We start from the raw sequence: 23,294 nt of genomic DNA, 5'->3' as shown, positions 1-23,294 counted from the left end.
GACTTGGGCTTCATCTTTATCATAAAGTTTGAGGTCATTCATGAAGAACAAATGGTTGACTTTTTGTTGGCGGCTTTTGAATACATACCCAACCTTTGCTTTCCTCAGAATCAGTATTAGTGATACATGCACAGCACAAAGATCAGTGGAGACAGGGAATCTCCTTGGAAGATGCCTCTTCTGATTTCTATTGTCCCTAAACTTTTTCCACATGCTGTTAGGTCCGTCTTCCACTTCACCATACTTTCTCCAAGCAATCGCTTGGAATAATCAATGCAGCACCAAATAGGTTCATACATTCAATAATCCAGAAACGTTAGCACGCTGGGCGAAATGCTTAGCAGTATTTCGTCTGCCGCTACGTTCTGAGTTCAAATTCCGCCGAGGTCGACTTTGCCTTTCATCCTTTCGGGGTCGATAAATTAAGTACCAGTTACGCACTGGGGTCGATGTAATCGACTTAATCTCTTTGTCTGTCCTTGTTTTTCCCCTCTGTGTGTAGCCCCTTGTGGGCAATAAAGAAATAAGAATGAGGGATCACATCGTACGCCTTACGATAATCGATCCATGACATGACTAAGTTAGTTTCCCTCCCTTGCAGTCTCTAAGTACAGTTTTGTCTACCAGGAGTTGATCATTGGTACCTCTGCACTTACGCTTGCTACCTTTCTGCTCATGTCCGTACATTGACTCTACGACTATTCCAGTCAATAATTTCCACATAAGTGGCAAACAGGATATTGGCCTATAATTGTGGCAAACAGGATATTGGCCTATAATTTTTCGATGTTTTTCAAGTACAGCATTGTCCTACCCATTGTCAACCACTCTGGTGTTACTTTGTCGACATTTAACAAGGTATTGAGTTGTGCAGCTATTCGTGCATGACATTCACCAAATCTTTTGATCCAGTAGCCTTGAACTCTATCTGGTCCCGGGGCCTTCCAATTGCCCAGTCTTTTGTTGATTCCCTTCACTTCCCTAACTGAAATCACTAGTTTTGCCTGTTTTGTACAGACTACTGTTTGTTTTAGTTCTTGCAACAATTCAGCATCCTTCTTGTGCTCCTTGTCTTTGCTCCAGATGTCACTCCAAAACTTTCAATGTTATCTGGTATCAACTTTTCATCTGTACACTCTCCATTTATTTCTTTATAGAATCTCTTCTGATCTACTCTGAATAACCTATTGTGGTGGTAACCCTTCATTCTTACAATGCAAGTGCTCTTACAATGAAAAGGAGGATGATGTTTACATTTTCGAATACTCAGGGAGAGAGGAAAGGATAAGTAGTCACACATTAGTTGTAGATATTAAAGGGGTTTTTTTAAGCTGATCGTTTGTGTGTTTGAAAGCTGTAGGTATGTAAGTTTCCTAGCTTATTTTATTTTGAGGGAGATTTAAAATATTCACAGGAAATTGTAAATATTCCAGTCTTTGGGAATAGTAGGAGGAAGAGACGTTCACCTTGTTGGATTTTTGAATTTCTGAATTTCTTTTCCTTTGTCTTTTGGAATTTTTTTTTTTTTTTTTAAGTTTTGCTGTGGTTTACAGTATTTGTAGTTGTGCAGTATGTATATATTGGTAGGTGCTTACTTCCTGGATTTTTTATCGTGCATTTAATTGTGTTGTTACAATAAAAGGCATGTCAGGGAAGAAAGGAAGACAAAATATTCACACAAAATTGGTGATATTAAAGTTTATAAATTTCTTGAGGTGTTCGGTTGTATGTCCGTTCAGAGAAAACTGTGGCGTTTTTTTTTTTGTTTTTTTTCTTAAAATATAGAGGATGTTTGCATTTTCGAATATTCAGGAGCCAAAAGAAAAGAGAGGTAAAAAATTTTCACAGAGAATTGTAGATATAAAGTTTCTAAAATTTACAGAGAAAACTGTAGTGTTCTTGGAATAAAGAGGATGTTTACATTTTCAAATACTTAGGGGGAAAGGAAAATTGATAGGTATTCACAGAAGGTGTAGATATTAAAGGTTTTAAAGCAGATTGTTTGTGTTCGAAAGCTGTAGATATGTAAGTTCCTTAACTTATTTTGAGGGAAATTCAAAATACTCACAGGAAACTGTAGATATTCCAGTCTTTTAGAGTTATATTTCAGTTGTCCTGCTGAGTTGTATTAGCGTTTCTGTGTCTTCAGCTGCTGACAGGTCAGAGCAGCGAAGAACACGCCAGCCGCTATCACGTCCAGCCTTTTATTTATTTATTTATTTATTTATTTATTTATTATTACTATTATTATTATTATTATTATTATTATTTTTATTATTATTGTTATTGTTGTTGTTGTTCTGTTGTTGTTTTGTTGTTGTTGTTATTATTATTTATTATTATTAAGTAAGAGAACAGCATACACCATCAGCGTGACACTGGGGAACAAATATACGAAGCCCAATATACTCATCGTGACTACCCATTTGATAAGGATACATCAAGCACATGCACCACGACCATAAATGTACGTCATGGTGATCTCATATCATGATAAACGTATGATCTTGCAAGTAGGGCCCAGTTAGAATTTTCTTCAGGTCGATTAGCCATCCCACTCAAAAGATCCCTGAATAAGGGTTGTTTCAGAATGATGAACGAAACACTCATGTTTCCAGGAGTGAATTATTCAAATTCACCCTTAAAGAATCTCTCTCAACACATCACTATGATGCTCCACTGATTACTCCTGCTCGTGATCAGAGATGCACATATCGTCAACCACAAAGGGACATGTGCAACTGGTTAAGGTCAATCAAATAAGCAGCAAATCAGCGGTATTGAGCAGAACATTTGCTGTAGCACGTCTTTTATTGCTGCTGCTGCTGCTGCTGCTGTTGTTATTGTTGTTGTTGTCCTTCCAACACAATACAATGAGCTTCTGTTTATTTTTTATAAGCCATTTAGTTATTCTAGTGATTGTATAGCTGCCGTCGTTGTTGCTGTTGTTTTCTTTGATTCCATGCCGAGGTTGCTTCTGATCAAGCAGATCTAGCGTATTATGAAAAGCACCCCTGTATTCTTTTCTATAGACGCCTTCATGTAACCCCTCATCATATCATATCGTATTGTATTGTCCTTTATTGCCCTTTGTCTTTGTGAACCCTCTTGTATTGTACCGCATCCCTCATTCGTCGCCCTGGCTGCAAATAGAAGATATCCTCATCATCATCACCACCATTATCATCATCATCATAATCCTTATCATCATTGTTATTGTGGTTGTTGTGTGTGGCGGCGAATAACAGCTGCGTTTAACTCCATTTATCTATCTATCTATCTATCTATCTATCCATCTATCTATCTATCTATCTGTATATCTGTATATCTATCTATCTATCTATCTATCTATATATATATATATATATATATATATATATATATATATATATATATACATATGACGGACTTCTTTCAGTTTCCGTCTTCCAAACCCACTCACAAGATTTTGGTCAGCCTGAGGCTATAGTAGAAGACACTTGCCCAAGGTACCACGCAATGGGACTGAACCCGGAACCATGTGGTTGGGAAGAAAGCTTCTTACCTGCGCCTGTATTATATACTAAATGAATGTTATGTATTAAATAAACAAATAATGTTTACTATTGCAGTCAGAAGTGAGTTCTGTTCCAATCTACTCCAGTATGAAGCATCGAAATTTGCGGTCATATTCCAAGGTCCTGTGCGTAGCTTTTGTTTTCGCTACGTTCTTTTACATGTTGCTGGGCATTTGTGGATCATTGACGTTCGGCTCTCATGTGCACAGTGATATCCTCCTTTCATACAGAAACCCAGACGTATCAGTATTGATAGCAGTCATCCTACTTGCTGTCAAGGGAATTAGCAGCTACACAATTATGTTATTTCCGGGAAGGTATGTATATGCATAAGTTTGCGTGTGCATGTGTCCGCGTGTCTGTGTGTATGTGTGTGTTTACGTGTGTGTGTGTTTTTGCGTGTGCAGGTGTGTATGCGTGACTCTATGAGTGTATTTTTATATCTTTTCGTCTGGAAAGGAGACAGTGCTCATGACTCTTTACGGGGTCTCCAAGGTTCTATATATGTGCGTGTGCGTTTGTGTGTATATATAATATAAATATATATGCGTGTGTAACTTCTAAAAATATATATACACACATATACATACATACATACATAAATACATACACACACACACACACACACACACACACACATATATATATATATATATATATATATATATATATATATATATATATATATATATATATATATATATATACACACAAACAGTGGTCCGGGAACAAAATTTGCTTAGGGGGTGCAAACTCCAAAATTTGGCACTACTGGAGAAGTGTGGATCCAAGTTCTGGGAGTGTGCATGTCACAAATTTGCGCATGCGCACGCGTTAGTCGTAAGTAGTCGAATTTAGCACACAGGTAAAAAAAAAACGAGACGCTCGCTACTTGCTGTAAATGGAGGGTGGGTTATCCATCTAATACAAGAAGAAAATTGCAGATAAATTGAAAAACATGAAAAATAACAAAATGATATTTCATTGAAAAGTAAACCATTCTGAAAGATAGTTCAGAATGTTTTCAAAACATTTATCTCCAACTTTTCCCATATTTTATTAAGGGTTAGGGATTATGATTAGGGTTTAGGGTTAGGGGTTAGGTTTAGAGTTAGGGTTTAAAGTTAGGGGAGATGAATGTTTTTTCACTATTCAATGATTATTTTTCACTTTTATATTCAACTTATCTGCAATTTTCTTTTTATATTACATGGATAACCCCGCTCCTTTTACAGCAAGCAGCGCGAATCTGCGCATCTCGTCATTTGCCTTGTGAGCTAAAATCGACTACTTACAACTAAAGCGTGTGCACGCACAAATTTGTGCACTCTCAGAACTCGGGTTCACACTTCTGTAGTACCCAAAAGTTTTACAAACAAGGTGAAGTTTTCTAATTTGGGTATCAAAACAAACAAATGTTCAATAATAATAACTTTTATTATTATGAGGATCGACTGGAAAGTTAACAGGCTGACCAATATATTCTCATAGAATGTGACCAAATGAAGTTCATTTTTAAATATTAGGATCTTTTCTGCTTGATTTCACCTTCTGAAATTTTAAAATTAAGCGAAAATTTTCAAATTTGATATATTGGTGTAATTTTTCCCGTTGAATCTGATGCTATTCACTTATTCCAGAAAAACTTTAGAAAATTGTAACAGAGGTTTAATGTTTGATCATTTTCCCTCCATCAGAGAACAGGATGTGGAAGCTGGCATTTTATACAAGGTGACAACATTACAATGTTAAAACATTCAACGATGGAACTTTTAATAAAGTTTTGTGAAATGTTGGATAAACATACTGTTGGTTTAGTTCATGTGAACAATACACAATTTTGAAATTGGAATAAAATTGAGGCAATTGAAAAGTGAAAATCAAACAGAAAAGATATCTACATACTTCTTTCAGCGATCCATTGCTTCGATTGCCTTGGAAAAGAAGCTATCCTGTTAGTTAAACAAGTTTTCAACAGCTGATAAGACATCATCACTATGATATTGGTTCCAAGCCAAGTATTTTTTTTATATATATGTAGGGGATATAGATAAGATGAGGTCAAATCACTAAAGTAGGGAGGGTAGCTTAGCAGTTCAAAGCCAATCACACACAGCAGCCATCGAAACCAATTACTTGTGCACTGGAGTATTTGTTTCGATGAAAGAAAAACATACTCGACAGTTTTCCTTGCGTTTTGGCCTTGATAGCCTTTCGCAACTGCCTTAGAAAGGTGGCACAGTACAGCACTCTCCATTGATGGTGAGAGCCTTTGAAAGTAGTCAATAAACACGATGCTTTTTGCAATCCAAAATACTGAGGCCATCACCTTCCCCGCAGATTAAACGATCTTGATGACCTTCTTTAGAGTAAGTGTTGAGGAGTGTCTCCACTGTTAGATTATCTCTTATTCTCTAACTCAAAATGATAAGCCCAACACATTTAAGGAAACTGGATTTGCCTCAAGCAATGTCAGATATTATCGAAATGTGATCAGCCTGGTGCCCTTTTAATCAGGTGTCAGAAGAAGCAACACCCACCAAGCAGAAACTTTCATCATGCCAAATTTATTGTGTAGAATATTCTCAGCCCTCACACGTGATATGCTAATAACATTAACAATTTATATTTTTTCTCCAGTGGAAGCAGTTGCAGACTGTTCAGATCATTAGTCTTCTCAAAATTATCTCTGCTCAAATCAGTTAATCAGCTTTGCACTGTTGATAAAACTGGAGCATCATCCTCCGATATATCAACATGTCCTTGGGGACTAAATCCTTTTTCTACAGGTACTTGATAACAGCATGATGCCAATTTTGTTCATCTTGAAGAGAAGCCACTAATAGTTACTTTTGAAGTTTTCTCTGAACATTCAAATGTCAGTTTACCAAGAAATAATGAAGCTATAAGAAGTGTTAAAATGGAAGTAAGCCGAGTTTTTGCATCACTCCATAATACACACGTATATGAAAAAAACTGTATCAACATATTCCAAAAGTTTTCCTACGCTCACACGTTTTGTTAATGAAAGGTTTCATGAGGATGTGCAAAGTGTTTTCATCGTATGTGTAAGACGGTGTTGTGTCATTGTGGTACGGAGCCAGGTCTTCAAATGGCGAAGTGCACTGAATGTTCTTTTGCTTGATGCAACAGATACAGGTGAAGACAAGACAAGCTGCATTAACGCCAACACTTGTGGCATACTAGAACGAAAAATAGCATCAGACACTCTCCATTTATCAACTATGTCATTAAATAATTTAGGCAAATTTTCCCTTTCCGTCCATAGGCTAGCAAGAAGTTTGATTTGAGATGACAGTAAGAGCAAATCAAAAGAAGCAGGTAGATGTGCATTTTCAAAGTTAAATACTCCACAATTGACTGCTGACAACAGCAACTCCACTTGCTCAGAGCATACACGTATTCCCTGTTGCTGAAACCGGCGAGTCAATTCATTTTCGATGACAGCCACTATAGAGAAAAATTGCCGACGCCAGTCATCGGTGACAGAAAGAGCAACTTCTTCAGTAGTTGTTGTGTGCCTAAAGCGCAGTGGTGTATTTTTAGATCGCGAAATGTTGGGTATTTTCACCAAGTCAGAAGAGGATACTTCATCAAAATATTTTTCAAAAACCTTCTCACTTCTCATTTTTGAAAGAGAGGTTTTCAACTTTTCAATCAATTTCAAGCAATCAACGGCAGTCGTGCCTGGACGCTGTAAGCTACGTGCCACTGGCTCACATACCCCAAATATATCCCCAGCGATTTTAATGCCGAACAAAGTGGAAGCTTTGCCAGATTGTTTTAGCAGCCCTTTAACAGTAGCCTTTGTTGTTGCTCTTAACGAAGAGTCATTAAGAAGGTCAAGCAAAAAATTTTGAATATTCTTATAATTGTTTTCTGCTCATTTCAGTGCTGTTGCTCTAATGCACCACCGAGTTGGACACACTGCTTGCAACATGATGACATTCTCACCACAAAGATTTGTCCATTGTGCTTTTCTTTTTGGTGACTTTTACAAAAATGGCGTGTTGATGAACAAAGTTCAGTGCATCAGCTACAAAGGTAAACTTAGAACTAACTTCTTGGAGGACAAGATCTAGAGAGTGGTTTCCACAGTGTACAAAATATGTACCTGGGAACAAATTTTTCAATCGCATTTGTACACCTGAAATGTTTCCACTCATGATACTTGCACCATCAAATGAAAAACAGCATAGCTTTGAATCAAGTGAAATGTTTAGGCGACAAAAAATATCTAGAAAAATCTTAGTCAGTGTCTTCGAAGAGCAGTCAGGGGGATTATAAAAACCTAGAAAATCCTCATTGACATTCAGGTCTTCAGAAACGTACCGGACAGTGATTGATACTTGTTCCATGCCAGAGCAATTAGTGGTACCATCACATATAATGCCAATAAATCTGGAATTTTCTACTTTTATTTTGATCTCATGTAAAATGTTATGAGCATATGCCTCTAAAATTTCATTTTGAGTTGTATCAGAGAGGAAATTGTTCCGACGCTTAAACCACTGACTTACTTCTGCACTGCATTCTTCAGCAAGTTCCCTTACAAGATTTACGAAGTTTCCCATAAGATTTTGAATTTCTGTTGAATACAACATGGCAGATGATTAAAAAGGGCAGACACAAGAAAGAAAAAATAAGTATAGAACCACGTATAAGGCCACTGAATTGTAACAAAAGAACTCTGGTCGAACCAAAACCTGAAAAATAAATAGTGAACATCAAATAAATAGTGCTTGTGTTTTTATTGGCAAAACCAGCAACATGACGTCCCATCCAATATGCTTCAAAAAACGATAGGCTATACTAGAGCACCGTCTTTTATTTGAACAAATCAACGCCAGGAATTATTCTTTGGAGGCCTCGTATTAATTCTATCACCTCTTTTTTCGAACCACCAAGTTACAGGGGCATAATCGCATCAACATTAGTTATCAGGCGATGGTGGGGTGACATTCAGACACATAAATACATACATTCGTATATATATGCGTGCGTGTATGTGTGCTTGCATATGTACCTACCTACCTCTCTCTCTCTCTCGCACTATATATATATATCTATATACACACACACACACATACGTGCACACACACACACACACACACACACACACACACACACACATATATATATATATATATATATATATATATATATATATATATATGGCGATCCTTCGGTACAAGTTCTCTAAATGCCCGTAAAGAAAGAGGGAAAGGGCGTTAGTCAGCAGGTAGCAGACAGCAATCACTCGCTGTCTCTCTCTCTCTCTTAAAAACACATGTCACTTATCACTCGCTTTCTCTCTCTCTCTAGAGAGAGGTGTATGCTGAGAAACTGAAAGAAGCCCGTCGTATATATGTATGTGTGTGTATATGTTTGTGTGTCTGTGTTTTCCCCCCCAACATCGCTTGACAACAGATGGTGGTGTGTTTACGTCCCCGTAACTTAGCGGTTCGGCAAAAAAGACCGATAGAATAAGTACTAGGCTTACAAAGAATAAGTCCTGGGGTCGATTTGCTCGACTAAAGGCGGTGCTCCAGCATGGCCGCAGTCAAATGAATGAAACAAGTAAAAGAGTAAAAGAGTAAAGAGTATGTTTATTTTTTAAAGGTTTGTAGAAAATGAAAGTGGTCGAAATTACAGACAAATTTCTTATAATGAACGAACAGTATAAAATGAGTAACTAAAACCGATCGGTATTTATAGTTTTTTTTATAACCATTTCTCTTATTTCTGTAAAATACTGTCACGAACGCCCGCACGCGAAGCACCTCGAACCGAAGAGAGAGCGCGCGTGCGCGCGAACGTCGACGCTCAGTGAGAGAGAGAGAGAGAGAGAGAGAGAGAGAGAGAGAGAGAGAGAGAGAGAGAGAGAGAGAGAGAGAGAGAGAAAGCGAGTGATTGCTGTCTGCTACCTGCTGACTAACGCCCTTTCCCTCATCGCCAGTATAGATTTAGACATCGGAGAAAGTTACATAGTGACTGAAGGTTCGAGAGTTTCGTGCAGAGGCACTTATCAAACTAATTAAATCAACGTTTTCTATATAAAACGAAAAAGCAGGACAGTATCGGAAACAGATATGACGCAGATACTATTTTATATATAGGCAGGAAGACTTTTGGTTAATGATATGACAGAATTAAGGCAAGATAAAAAATGAAAGCCGTCAATATATAAGGTATTCTGCCTAAACTACGGCTTTAAGATACGATGTGTTAGTAGTAACGCAAAAAGGAAAGTATTTCCTAAGGAACTCAAGCAGATAGAGAGGAATAAAGACAAAAGGAAAGTAAAGATTTAATGAAAAGGTGAATCAGGTTGGAGTTGAAAAAAAAGGCACTTACCCAGGCAGTGGTCAAGCAAATAATGGTATGGAGTATTAAATGGTCGTTTTGTATTGAAAGAATTTTGAAGGGGTTTTATTTTTAGACTGGGGTCAAACGGTCGAATCCAGTCAACCGTGTTTTAAGTCTTTAGCAACACCAATTACAAAGAATTTGGGAGTGGATCTGAAAGATGGAGAGAAGTATTGACAGACAGAAACTGGGTGGGAGCTGTCTTCAAGAATTCAAGTAATGCTATATATTCAAAATTAACCGTACATGATGGTTTTATTGTTGTTATTGTTGCTGCTACTGTTGTTATTGTCACTTATTTTTTTGTATTTTGACGCTACATTCCTTCAGAAATTAGTGGTCCTAAACTCCCTAGTGAATTTTATGCCAGCTTCATCACTTTTATTTTTTTTATTTTGTTTTTTTTGTTTTGAAACGAGATCGAACTTAAGCATTTTATACCAATAGATTTTAGACACTTTTTTTCTGAAACTGGTAAGATTATGTAGGGGGTGCAAATTTTGATCTTGCACCCCCTGAAAATTCTAGGGGGTGCAGGTGCACCCGCTGCACCCCCTGTTCCCGGGCCCTTGCACACAAAATACAAACATACATACAGAGAAGAGATCAAGAAGTCATGTTGACTCTATGGAAGACCTTTGTTCTCAGCCGCCTAGACTACTGTTCTCAGCTCTGGTCATCACACAGTGTCAAGCTAACAATGGAGTTTGAAGTAATCCACCATCACTACACTAAAAAAGTTTGCTTACAGTCCAGCAGATGAACTACAGGGAGAAGCTGAAAAAACTACGGTTCTATTCCCTAGAGCGCAGACATGAGAGATATGTAATAATTTACATGTGGAAAATATTGGAAGGGCTAGTACCTAATTTCCTCATACGACAGATGGGCCATCGACAATTTTGAGGGAATCGCATCAGTTGGAGGAGAGGAACCACAGAAGGATTGTGGAGAGAGTACAAAAATAAAGAGTGAAAAAAAATCATGGTGGTATTCCAGCATGACCACAGCCACCTAGCAGAAACACATAAAAGAATAAAATTATATATATATATATATATATATATATATATATATATATATATATATATATATATATATATATATATATATATATATATATATATATATATATATATATATATATATATATATATATATATATATATATATATATATATATATATATTAAAATGCAGAGATGTCTATAATGCAGAGATGTCCTATTATAGACATCTCTGCATTTTAAATGAATAATACATAGTCTATTGACTGTTTTTTTACTCTCGCTAGACCACTGGTGGTAAATAAAATTTCTAAAATTTTTTTTGCTACCCTATAATTTATTATATATATATATATATATATATATATATATATATATATATATATATATATATATATATATATATATATATAATTAAGTGGAGAATGGAGAAACAAACACAAGAAGAAGCAAGTCAATTGGGCTAGTTAGCCATTGATTTAATTATGTGGAGATTATATAATGAGTCATATATATATATATATATATATATATATATATATATATAATCATAAATATACAGGGATTAGCATTGAGTTGCTTCTCCAACATACTGAAAATTTAGAAATAGCAGTCAAAGAACTACTGATTCTAAACTACAAATTTTTCTCTAAATGGATGGCGATATTTATGGCACACATAGAACAAAAAACCGGTTTTTTGTTCTATGTGTGCCATAAATATCGCCATCCATTTAGAGAAAAATTTGTAGTTTAGAATCAGTAGTTCTTTGACTCCTATTTCTAAATTTTCAGTATGTTGGAGAAGCAACTCAATGCTAATCCCTGTATATTTATGATGATAAATGGTTTTACCGATAAAGGTTTTTTCATACTGAACTACTTGGCAAAATTGTTAATTATTAATTCTATTATTAATTGACGATTCCCTGCCCTTATTCTTGTATATATATATATATATATATATATATATATATATGGGGAGAAAAAGCACCTAGTACATGTAGACTACTCACCTGATGTATCATAGGACACGAATTTTTCCTCCATAATAAAAATATTAGTTAGCTAACAGATTATGTGTGTCCCATGCATAAGTTATATGAGAAAGTTAGAAGTTAAGGACGACAATTCACGATTGAAACTTCCCTATTTGCCAGTGGGAACATTTTCCAGTTAAAAAGAGCCAACTTAATTGATGTCTTTTTCCATATATTGGGATTATAGCTACACCTCTTCCAAACTTGAGTAAAAATTATCTGTCAGTATGTGGGGTGTGTGTGTCTGTTTAATTGTCTTATTGAATGTGGGTGCAACTTCGGTTAAGGGAACTCTCTTTTTTCTGTTAATAGAATTGCATTGCATTTTACCCGGAATATCAATTATGTGTTCAAGTGGTTTGTTAAAAGTGGAAGTAAATGAAATGGAGATGATTCTCTTTTTCCAAATACGGCATCTACATCTTTAAGTAATACAATACAAACTTACATTTCGAGTGTCAAATTTCGCGACTTCAACCGATTAAGAAGTATATGTTCAAACAATCTGAATATAACTAGCACAGAAATATGTATAAAAGATCTGTTTAAATGTGTTTGTGTGTAAACAAGAAGAAAATATTTCATTTTTTTTTTTTTCTCTTGTAAACATTGACCATCAAAATTAATATCTTGAGCTTCCCCACTGAACATTAACTGTATTTACTGTCAAGACAACTGTAGGGTTTATCTTTGTTGTTATGCTCCATTCCATCGTGGGATTACTTTCTACAATGTCTTTTAGGTATCAAATATATTAGGACAATGATGTGCAATTAAACTTGCTACAACATCTGCACAAATGGATATGCTGTATATGTCAAAAGTTATTAGCTAACTCTAGATATTCCTTTTCCATGTAATACACTGATTTATACGGCAGTGCTATCGAAAATTATTTTCTGGTGAAGATGAAAGTTGTTTCTAATATTTCTACAGTTACATTCTGGTTGAGTGCGTCATGTAGTTTCTGGATTGTTTTATGATGGTTAGTGATTTGTGATGGTATATTGCTTTAACAACGGTAACTGACTTTAATAGAATTTCAATAAAAAGTTTTGTATATCTGTGCGAAGTGAAGAACGGTATGCGTATTAATATCTGGTAGGCATACACTCCTTCACTTTTCATCGATATTATACTAATATTTTATTGTATTTGTATTTACATTCCTACAGTAGGATAGATATTTTATATAGGTACTTTATATATGTATTTTTATATAAATATTTTTACTATTAAAACTGCCTCTTACTAAGGCATCGTTACAATGCAGGGCTGCACATATATTCTTTTATTCGTTTCAGCCATGTAGCTGTGGTCATGCTGGAGCATATGGAATATATATATATATATATATATATATATATATATATATTGAATTTTTGAAGTGGAATAAGTGTTCACTTAGCATGTTTTGGAAGTTGTTAATATTATTATTGCTGATAGGACTATATTTCGCTAAATAACACATATTTAATTGAGGAGACTTGTAAGCACTCCTAGAAAACGATATGTTCCGGCCAAAAGTCTTATCGATACAGGTAAAGAAGTTCTACCTGTGAAATGAAACTCATATAAGTAGACATGGTTGACTGAAAGCTTGCTGTTGTACTGATTTGTAAGTCTTTACTTACAAATAGCTGTTTTGTGGGAGTGTCTTTCTATGCCAGTTGAGAAAATTATTTATGTCCGTTCACATTTAACAGAGCTTTCTAGTTCAAATCGACGAAGCATTACAGCCAGCACACTCAGCGGTCAACCTATTGATTGACTGCATAATAGCGTCCAACATCTAATGCTTCGGACTTACCGCAGCTGATATACACCAACTTTGTCCATCATCGTGGACAACACCTACTTCTCTTTCCAGGACCATATATACAAACAGACAACAGACCTCCCCATGGGATCTAGTCTCTTGGGCCTACTAGCCATCACTTATATGAACCATCTGGAACGTCGAGCACTCAACATCTGTCGCTCATGCGTAGATGACATCCTTATACTCACAACCTCCCGTGAAGAGGCTGAGAGAATATTCACGACGTTCAACAACATGGACATGAACATAAAGTTCACTATAGAACATCCCGATATCTCTGGATCACTATCATTACTTGACTTCAAACTGAATATAACGGAAGAAGGGGAGATCCACACCGAGTTCTACAGGAAAGCAGCCAGTAGAGATATGTTTGTCCAATACAATTCAGCACTTCCACTCGGTGCCAAAATAGGATACGCCAGAAATGAACTTGCACGCATCCAAGGCAAGTGCAGCAGAACGGAGGACAAGGTGACCCACACTATACGCTTCCTAGATATATTGAAAACCAACGGGTATCCTAGATCCATTGTAAATTGGCATAAGTATCCAAGACGACTAACATGCCGAGCACATAGAAAACCCAGCAACACATGCTTCCTTAAAATACCCCCTTTTAGCGAGAGGATAACTACAGCCATCCGAAGAGCCATAAGAAGAGAAGGGCTAGACATATAACTAGCCCACTCCGGCCCCTCATTGAGAGGACACCTCGCAAAGAAACGAATAAGGGACAACAATCAATGCACATTAACAAATTGTCCCATCCGTGACACAGATTTATGCCAACGGGTAAATGTTGTGTATAGAATACAATGTAACAAATGCAACAAGTTATGTGTGAGTAGCACAACAAGACCGTTACACGTCCGCATCAAAGAGCATCTGAACACGAGAGCCTCCTCCTTCAGAAAACATCTAGACAGATGCCGGAATACTGACAAAAGCATAACAGTCACAATTGAGGCCAATGAAAGAAATTTGGGTAATCTAAGAATTAAGGAAGCTTTACTCATACACATACTAGGACCCCAAATTAACAACAGGCTGGAGGTTGGTAATCAATATATTATTTAGCTACATCTGGATGTGTGTAGGTTCATTCTTAATAAGATGCTCATGTATTGTTTATAACAAGAAAAAAGAGGAGAAAAAAAGGTAAAAAAAGAGAAGCTGCACGTATAACACATAATTTAGAAGCAGCGCTACAGATGTACCAACACACACGAGATTGAAACATAGCCGGACCTCACGCACTTCTCATGAGGAATTCCGGAAGGAGCTTCGCGAGACCACTACTGAGACGCTTCCGAAAAAAAGAAAAGCCGTTGGAAAACAGTTTATAGCAGAGACTCCATCTAAGAATATCTGAAGAAGGAATTGTATTCCGAAATATCATCGGACTATAGATAACTAAATTACAACAGGTATATAGTCCATTTTTGGTATTATAGTGCATTGTTGAACCATTCAGAACTTTGTATTCTTTATAAAATATAACTTTTAAAAAATCTGTAATTCGATTGAGCCATTTCTATCCTGAAGTAAATATTTTGTTTTAGTTTGTATGTAACTGAAATTTAATAACAGAATAAATTACGTTAAATTTTAGATTAACAGACTTTAATGGTCAAGGCAATAAAATGAAGTTACATTATATTTTCTGGTTAGATCAGTAGTTATGGTGCGTTACCTAATGGTTCACGATTATAATACTGTGTATTCAGTGTCGGGGTGGACGGAGCGTTATGTCTTTGAGCAAGGCACTTCATTTCAAGTCACTCTCTCGGCCACTCTGCAGTAGCCTCATCTTGTATGCGTTGCTGAGTCAAATAATGAGTGTCGAGATGGTATCTATATCTGCTCAGGACTACACATGCATCAAAAACAGTCAGCGAAAGCATGGTACATGATACCAAACCATACTCGATCGTGGGCAATGGCTGGCTCTACAGTTTAGAGTGATATCATTGAAATTTAAGATTGGGCTAAGAATTACCCTATCGAAAAGTTTTTTTTTTTTTCATTTCAGATCTGCTGCCCTGAGCTTATGGTGTCAATATTGGCAATTATCTGATGAAGAAGCAGAACGAAAAGCAAATAAACATAATATCGTAATTACATCACTCTGGATCACCTCTAATACTTTGTTGGCCATGTTATTCTCAAATGTTAGATATTTTATCACATTTTTGGGACCATTCACCACTACCCTTATGTTTATACTCCCAGGTATGTCTGGCTTCCAAACATTTTATTTGTATCTTACCGAAAAAGTTGTCTAAAATATCCTAAAGCAATTCTTTGCCAATTTTTAACATCTTGTGATACAGTATTAATTCTTAAAAAAAACACCAGACAAGCTATAGCGTATTTCAGTGGTGTTATGAAAGAGTTTCTGAGTGTTTGTCAAAGTGTAAGAAAATATAAAATTGTGCAGAAGATTCAGAAAACAATTTATATTCAACCCTAAATTAGTGTTAATAAATTCAATGCGTTATTCCTTTGGTGCGTTGCAGCCATGCAGCTGCATTCATGCAGGAAAGCCACTGTGAAAATAAAAATTAGGTTCTACCGAAACTTGTAGTCAGATTGTTAGATTCAGAGCCCAAAGTGATAACCATTACGCCATAGAATCAGCTTTATAGCTAAATTCAAATTAAATTCGTCATACAGTTAGCATCATCATCAACATCATCATCATCATTTAACGTCCGTTTTCCATGCTAGCATAGGTTGTACGATTTGACTGGGGACTGGCGAACCAGATGGCTACACCAGACTCCAATCTAATCTGGCAGAGTTTCTACAGCTGGATGCCCTTCCTAACACCAACCACTCCGAGAGTGTAGTATGTGCTTTTTACGTGCCACCGACACGGAAGCGAGACCGCTGTTCTGGCAGTGATCCCGCTCGGATGGTGCTGTTAGCACTCCACTGGCACGAGTGCCAGTCATAGAATTTGGTTCAATTTTGATCTCACTTGCGCCAACAGGTCTTCGCTAGCTGAGTTTAGTGTCCAATGAAGGAAGGTTGGCATGGGTTCCAGCCAACGAATTTGGTTCAATTTTCGATTTCGATTTCACTTGCCTCAACAAGTCTTCGCAAGCAGGGTTTTGTGTCCAAAGAAGGAAAGGTACGCATAAGTGAGCTGGTTACACTCCTGGTAAAGGCTACGGGTTATGGTCTCACTTGTCTTTCCCAGGTCTCGGTCACAAGTCATTGCCTCGGTGAGGCCTAATGTTCGAAGGTCGTGCTTCACCACCTCATCCCAGGTCTTTCTGGGTTTACCTCTTCCACGGGTACCTTCAACCGCAAGACTGTGGCACATTTTCACACAGCTATCTTCGTCCATTCTCGCCAAATGACCATACCAGCGCAATCGTCTCTCTTGCACACCACAACTGATGCTTCTTAGGTCATATTTACTGCAAACTTGATTTCATTCACCAACTTGTATTAAAATCACTAACTAGCGAAAGCTTCTACGTGATCGTTTACACTACTAGAAATAGCAGCCAAATTTTTCATAAGCCACACTCTGCGGCCTTAAATAAATATATTGAATAATGCAGTCCCTATACAAAAACATAATATTATCATTTTTGGAGCACCTTTAATCACAAGTCTTCTCCGTTAGTGCTGAACAGAGTCTAAAAATCAAGAACAACAACAGTACGACACAGAAAGCACAGTTACTATTTTTCTCGTTCATAAAGCACAAATCTCACATCCTCTATCACAGACTCCACATACATACATAGTGGTGGAAATCAACTGCTCGGCGGATGTTAACATAAAGCTAATGATCAGCGAAAAAGAAAATACCTACGCTGAACTATTGAAAAATCTACAGTTACTCTACCCAGGTTACAAGTTCACATTAATACTTATAATTATTGGGGCACTAAGATATGTAACACACTGCCTATATACCAATATTGAGAAATTAGGCTTCTAAAACCAGAAAGGAAAAAGCTGATTCGAAGACTACAGGTCCAAGCCATCACTGGAACCATAAGGCTATAAAACTTTCCAGAAGTTTATCAGTTAAGTATTTATGCTCATGTCTAGACATGCAATTATATGTCTGAGAATACATACATAAAACAAAATATACAAATCTGCGCATGTACTGACTCCAAATACTACACATGTACATATACACATGCAAAAATACCCTGTTAATGTTGAGATTTCAGTGAATGAGCTTTGGATTTAGCTTAAAAACCGGCTTTTTTTCTATTAACAAGAAATCTTGAAATAAACTTAATTATGACAGACAAACAGACAAACAGACAGACATAGAGCTACTAAATACCTTATGAAAAGCTACTAAATACCGGTGTCCATTAAAAAAATCCCTACTTATCCAAGATGGTAAATTGGCAAGATTTTAAAACGAATCACCTTGCAATATTCATTTCAGATCTTTGCCTTCTGTAGCCTAGTTGGGTGTAGTTTGTTATCTTGTATAACATCACCATACGGCACCTTGAGAAACTCTGGTGGGATTCCCTCTGTTGCAAACATTCAGAACACATCTCCAGTTTGAAGTTACCGCCCGTACTCACTTCCATCGGCGTCGAAGACTCTATAAAGGGCCATAAGTAGAGCTTTATCTCCTGACTAGACCTGGAACGACGAGGACGTTAGCTATGACATTGCAAATGGCAACGGAAAGACTCTAACAAACCAACTGATTGATTTATCAAACGATTACTCATGCAATCGATTTCGTTAAATGGTTAATTAGTTAACTTGTGAAGGCATGTGGTCAAGCAGTTAGGGTAGTCTGCTCAAAATTGTAAGGTCTTGAGTTCGATACCTGGCGGTCCGTTATGCTTTTGAGCAAGACACTTTATTTCATGTTGGTCCAGTCCACTCAGCTGGCAAAATTAATAGTGCCTGTATTTCGAAGAGCCAGCATTGCCATGTCCTATGTCATACAGAATCTCCCTGAGAACTTCGTTAATGGTATGTGTGTCTGTGGAGTACTCAGCCACTTGCAAGTTAATGTCATGAGCAGGCTGTCCTTTGATTAGATCGACTGGAACCCGCGTCGCCGTAATCAACTGAGTGTCAGTTTTAAGTTCACTTTCTGATAACCTAATTGATTAATTAGAGTTTCAAATTTTAGCACAAGGCCAAGAATATTAGTGGGGTGGAGTTGTCGATAACATTAAACTCAGTATGCTCAACCAGTACCTATTTTATAGGCTCCAAAAGGATGAAATACAAAGTCTAACTCAGTTGCATCTGAACTCAGAACATAAAGAGACGGAAGAAATTGCACTAAGCATTTTATCCGACCTGGAAACGACTCTATCAGCTCGCCATCTTCGAGTTAGTAAGAATGTAAAAGGGATAGATTCCTTAATACAGACTGTAAGACTCTTTAGCAAAGATATAGGCATGGATTTTGGCATGGATAAGTGTAAATGTTAGTCATAAAAAGGGGACAGGTAGTCAACAGTGACGTATCCAATTACCAGATAGCCAGACATTAAAATCATTAAAAAAGTTATAAGTATCTAGGAATATTAGAATCTGACAGAGTACTAACTATAGAAATGAAAATGAAAATTGAGGAGTACATCAGAAGGGTAAGGAAGCTAATGAAGTCAAAGCTAAATGGTCCGAATCTAGTGAAGGCTGTAAATATTTGGGCAGTATCATTACTTAGATACTCAGCAGCTTTTGTACATTGGACAAACACTGAATTACCAACAGAAGAACTAGGAAGGCACTTAGTACGAATGAAGGACACCACCCAAGGGCAGGAGTAGCAAGATTATACTTAACTAGAAAGGAAGGTGGGGGAGGATTAACATCCGTAGAAGACTGCGTTAGCTAGAGTAGATATAGACTCCTAGGTAGGTAATAGTGAAGAAAGTTTATTAAGAGCTGCTAGAGTCACAGCAAGACATGGGGAAACAAAAAACAAACGAAGTTAAAAACCAGGAAAGAAAGAACAAAAGTTATCTGACTGGCAGGAGAAGATGGTAGATTCTCAAAGATAGTTGCAGCAAATAGTAGTAGTGAGACATGGTTATGGTTGGAGAAAGGAAAGCTGAAAAGGGAGACAGACAGTTTGTTAACAGCAGCACAAGATCAAGCATTAAGGACTAACTAGACAAAGGCCAAGATGGACAAAAGTCAAATAGATTTCCAATGTAGTTTATACAAATCAAAAGAGGAAAGCGTTACTCATATAGTAAGTGAATGTAGCATGCTGGCGCAAAAAGAATACAGAAAAGACATGATAACACTGGGAGTTATGTAGAAAGCTAGGATCAGACCATACTGATGAATGGTACAAACATGAACCTAATAAACTACTAGAAGGTAAGAAATATAAGATGTTGTGGGACTTTAACATTCAGACTGACAGAGTAATAGAAGTTAGAAGGCCTAATTTCGTAGTAGTAGCTAAAGAGAATAGAATATGCCAGATAATTGACTTTACAGTCTCAAATGATGAAAAATCAATGATAGGTATAGCTGTTGGGTACAGCTCGCATTCTAAGGAGAATATTGTCTCTTTTAGTCACAGGAGAAGGCACTGCTTGAAACCTTTGGTGATTTGTTATTCCCTGCTTTCAAGTAACGAACAACTGCAAATAGAACAGTGAGAATCAAAACAATAATAATAATAGCATCGTGCTTTTTCTACCACAGGGCAAAAGGCTTTGGGGTGGTTAGTGTAACCTCTCACTAAACAATTGGGATTTTTCCGCCTCTATAATCACCGGCATCTTATTGCATTCCCCGAAGCAGAAAAATCGGTATGCGATTTATTTCTTCTAGAGAAACTAATAACTAGAATTCCATAAGAATTCCAGTCCTGTTGAGATGTGGGTGGACTTCACCTCCACAATCTCCTTATGCTCCTCGAGAATGACTAATTCTCTTGCCGAATCTCGATGAACTGGTACGTTGTTGACTCGAATTCGAGTCAACCTTTTACCCATATAATAGGGAATCGTTATAAAGGTCTGAGACGTGCAAGTGGCTGTTGCATTTCTTCTGGCTTCTTGCTCGTTGCTGCATATATTTTGGAGGCATTTTTTCTGTTTCTGAGGGAATATGAAATTGAAGTTGCCTCTCTTTGCGAAAAGCATATTTATACACAACGTAGAAAATATAATAGATCCTTCAACAGAAGATTTTGCATCAAAAATTTGCAAAACATGGAAATGCGAAATGAATCTTAATTCTTTCATATTTGGTTACCCCTGTCTAGATAGAAATTGAAGTTGACGAGTTTCTATATTGATGTCCCAGTCACAAAAGCAAAGTCTCAAGGCAATAGTAGTTATTTCCTTTGATTTCAAGATAGAAGCAAATATGAAACAACACTAACTGGCCAAAGACAACAAAAAAAATTTTAATTTTGTTACACTGTGTAATTAATATTATATAAACTTGATTTTTTTTCTCCTGTCTATTGTAGCTTAATTAATTTTTCATGTTTCTGGTTGACTTTCAGCTAGCTGCCTCTTCCGATATACTAAAGAAAGAGGGAATAAAAATGACTGGAAATACAATGCAACCATTGGAGTTTGTATTTTTTTTATTATTTCGGGATTCTTCTTTCTCGGACTATCATTAATTGTCATATTTTTTGAATATCAGAACTTTGAAAGTAAATCTCTGTCATGTAAGACTCTTTCAAATTCTACAGAATTCATTTCCAATGTAACATATTCCTAGCTGGAAATGATTTCATTTCAATTTTTATAATATTTTAATCTAGAGAAACTTCCATACCGATAGAATAAGTACAAGGCTTTAAAAGGAAACTTAACTACTGTGGTCGATTCATTCGAGTAAAAATTCTTCAAGATGGTACCCCAGCATGGCCGCAGTTTAATGACTAAAACAAGTAAACATAAAACATAAAAGATGCTAAATGGGGGTAACATAGCTAAATGGGAGGGCACGGAGGTGATTCAAACTGGGTGACACTTTTATGGGGAAGGACTTTTTTTATAGGGAAGGACTCTTTTATGGGGATGGCACTTTTGGGTCTACTGTATAAGCCTGAATAGAGGGTGAGAGAGTTGCAGACTCAAAGGCTGCCCCGGGTGGCACACACTCTAGCTCGGCCACCATTTCTTAATATATTGAGAAAACGAAAGAGGGAGAGTGTGTGAGAGAGGGAGAGACAGAGAGAATGAGAGAGAGAGAAAGACCTATATTATTAGATGAGTGTAATTTGCGCACCTGTGTAATTTACGCAGATGATTTTCGGGATAAAAATTGTTAAAAAAAAAGTTTCTACTCGTGTAAAATTCGCACCCAAAAGTTTTCAGAATTGCCGATATGGCCAGGGGGAAAAGGTTTCCAATTTAGTTGTATTTAGCATCATTTCACTTACTTATGATTAGATTTTATTAAATTTTCATTAGATAAAAATAATTTCTGTTTAACATGTATCACATTAAAAGCTATGAAACTACAAAGTGTTTGTGTTGTTTATAATAAACTTTATGTTACATTTCTTGCCCACAAGAAATTATGTCCCATCTTTAGCATACTGTTGTATGTCCTCTCAAATCACGATCATAGGAGAAGTTGATGATAAGAATTATCAACAAAAACAAAGCTGATAAATACGCACAGGTGTTGCAAATTAAGTTTAATTACCAATGAACATCAGCTTGAATGACACTTTACTCAACTGACAAAAGAAGGTGACCGATCAAACTGATTATGTAAACAGAATTCTGATTGGACGAAAGTGTCTTCTTGTCTCAAGCTCTGATTTTCCGCCTATTCCTATCGGAACATTTGATACAGAGTATCGAAATTTTAATCCTTTTCACACTTACAAAATGTCAAACAAACTTTAAAATTTGTCATTACCGTTTTAGTCAGGAGACCAAACAATCAGTTTGGTAACTCGCTAAAATAAACATTAAAATCGAAAGGAGAAAATAAACAGCTTTGCAAGTTTAATTCAATGTTTATTGAATAAGAAAGGTGCGAAATTTAAAAAGCGACTTGTATGTACATGTAGACATGTGTTTATGTATTGATATGTGTGTCTGTTCAAGTTGTATATATGACTGTTACTCTGTCGAAGGTTGTGTGTGTATATATATATATATATATATATATATATATATGTTTGTGTGTGTGTGTGTGTTTCTTTCACCACCGTCTAACGATAAATAAATACGATGTTTTAGATACATAAATGCAAATATAAACCTACCTATACATATGTGCAAGCACACACAATCATATAAAAACGTATACACACACATATATATGTATAATCTTACAGTCTACACATATATATATATATGTCTCTATTTTCACAGGCAACAGTTAAACTCTAATACTTTTTTTTATTTTGCATTTTACATAGACATATACATATATGTGCATATATATAGTTTTAGGGAAAAGAACCAAGTTTCATGAACTCATCGATGAAAATCCACTATCACATATAGAAAAATTAAT

The 23,294-nt window shown here is 36.4% G+C and overlaps 1 protein-coding gene across 1 annotated transcript in view; it reads left to right on the top strand.

Moving 5' to 3' along the window:
* LOC149137787 (sodium-coupled neutral amino acid transporter 7-like) overlaps window positions 1-22,285 on the top strand; it is a 58,996-nt gene extending 36,711 nt beyond the window's left edge. Inside the window, exons 7-9 of the mRNA XM_089359506.1 lie at window positions 3,612-3,874; window positions 15,850-16,049; window positions 21,310-22,285. Coding sequence (XP_089215632.1) covers window positions 3,612-3,874; window positions 15,850-16,049; window positions 21,310-21,533 — 687 coding nt within the window. The 3' untranslated portion in view covers window positions 21,534-22,285. The remainder of the gene's footprint in view (window positions 1-3,611; window positions 3,875-15,849; window positions 16,050-21,309) is intronic.
* Window positions 22,286-23,294: the final 1,009 nt, after the last annotated feature.

This window comes from Octopus bimaculoides, chromosome 1, assembly GCF_046866305.1.
Source record: "Octopus bimaculoides isolate indiv1 chromosome 1, ASM4686630v1, whole genome shotgun sequence".
Classification (NCBI taxonomy): domain Eukaryota; kingdom Metazoa; phylum Mollusca; class Cephalopoda; order Octopoda; family Octopodidae; genus Octopus; species Octopus bimaculoides.
The sequence above is the reverse complement of the archived record's forward strand: the minus strand, read 5'-3'. Positions and strand labels throughout refer to the sequence as shown.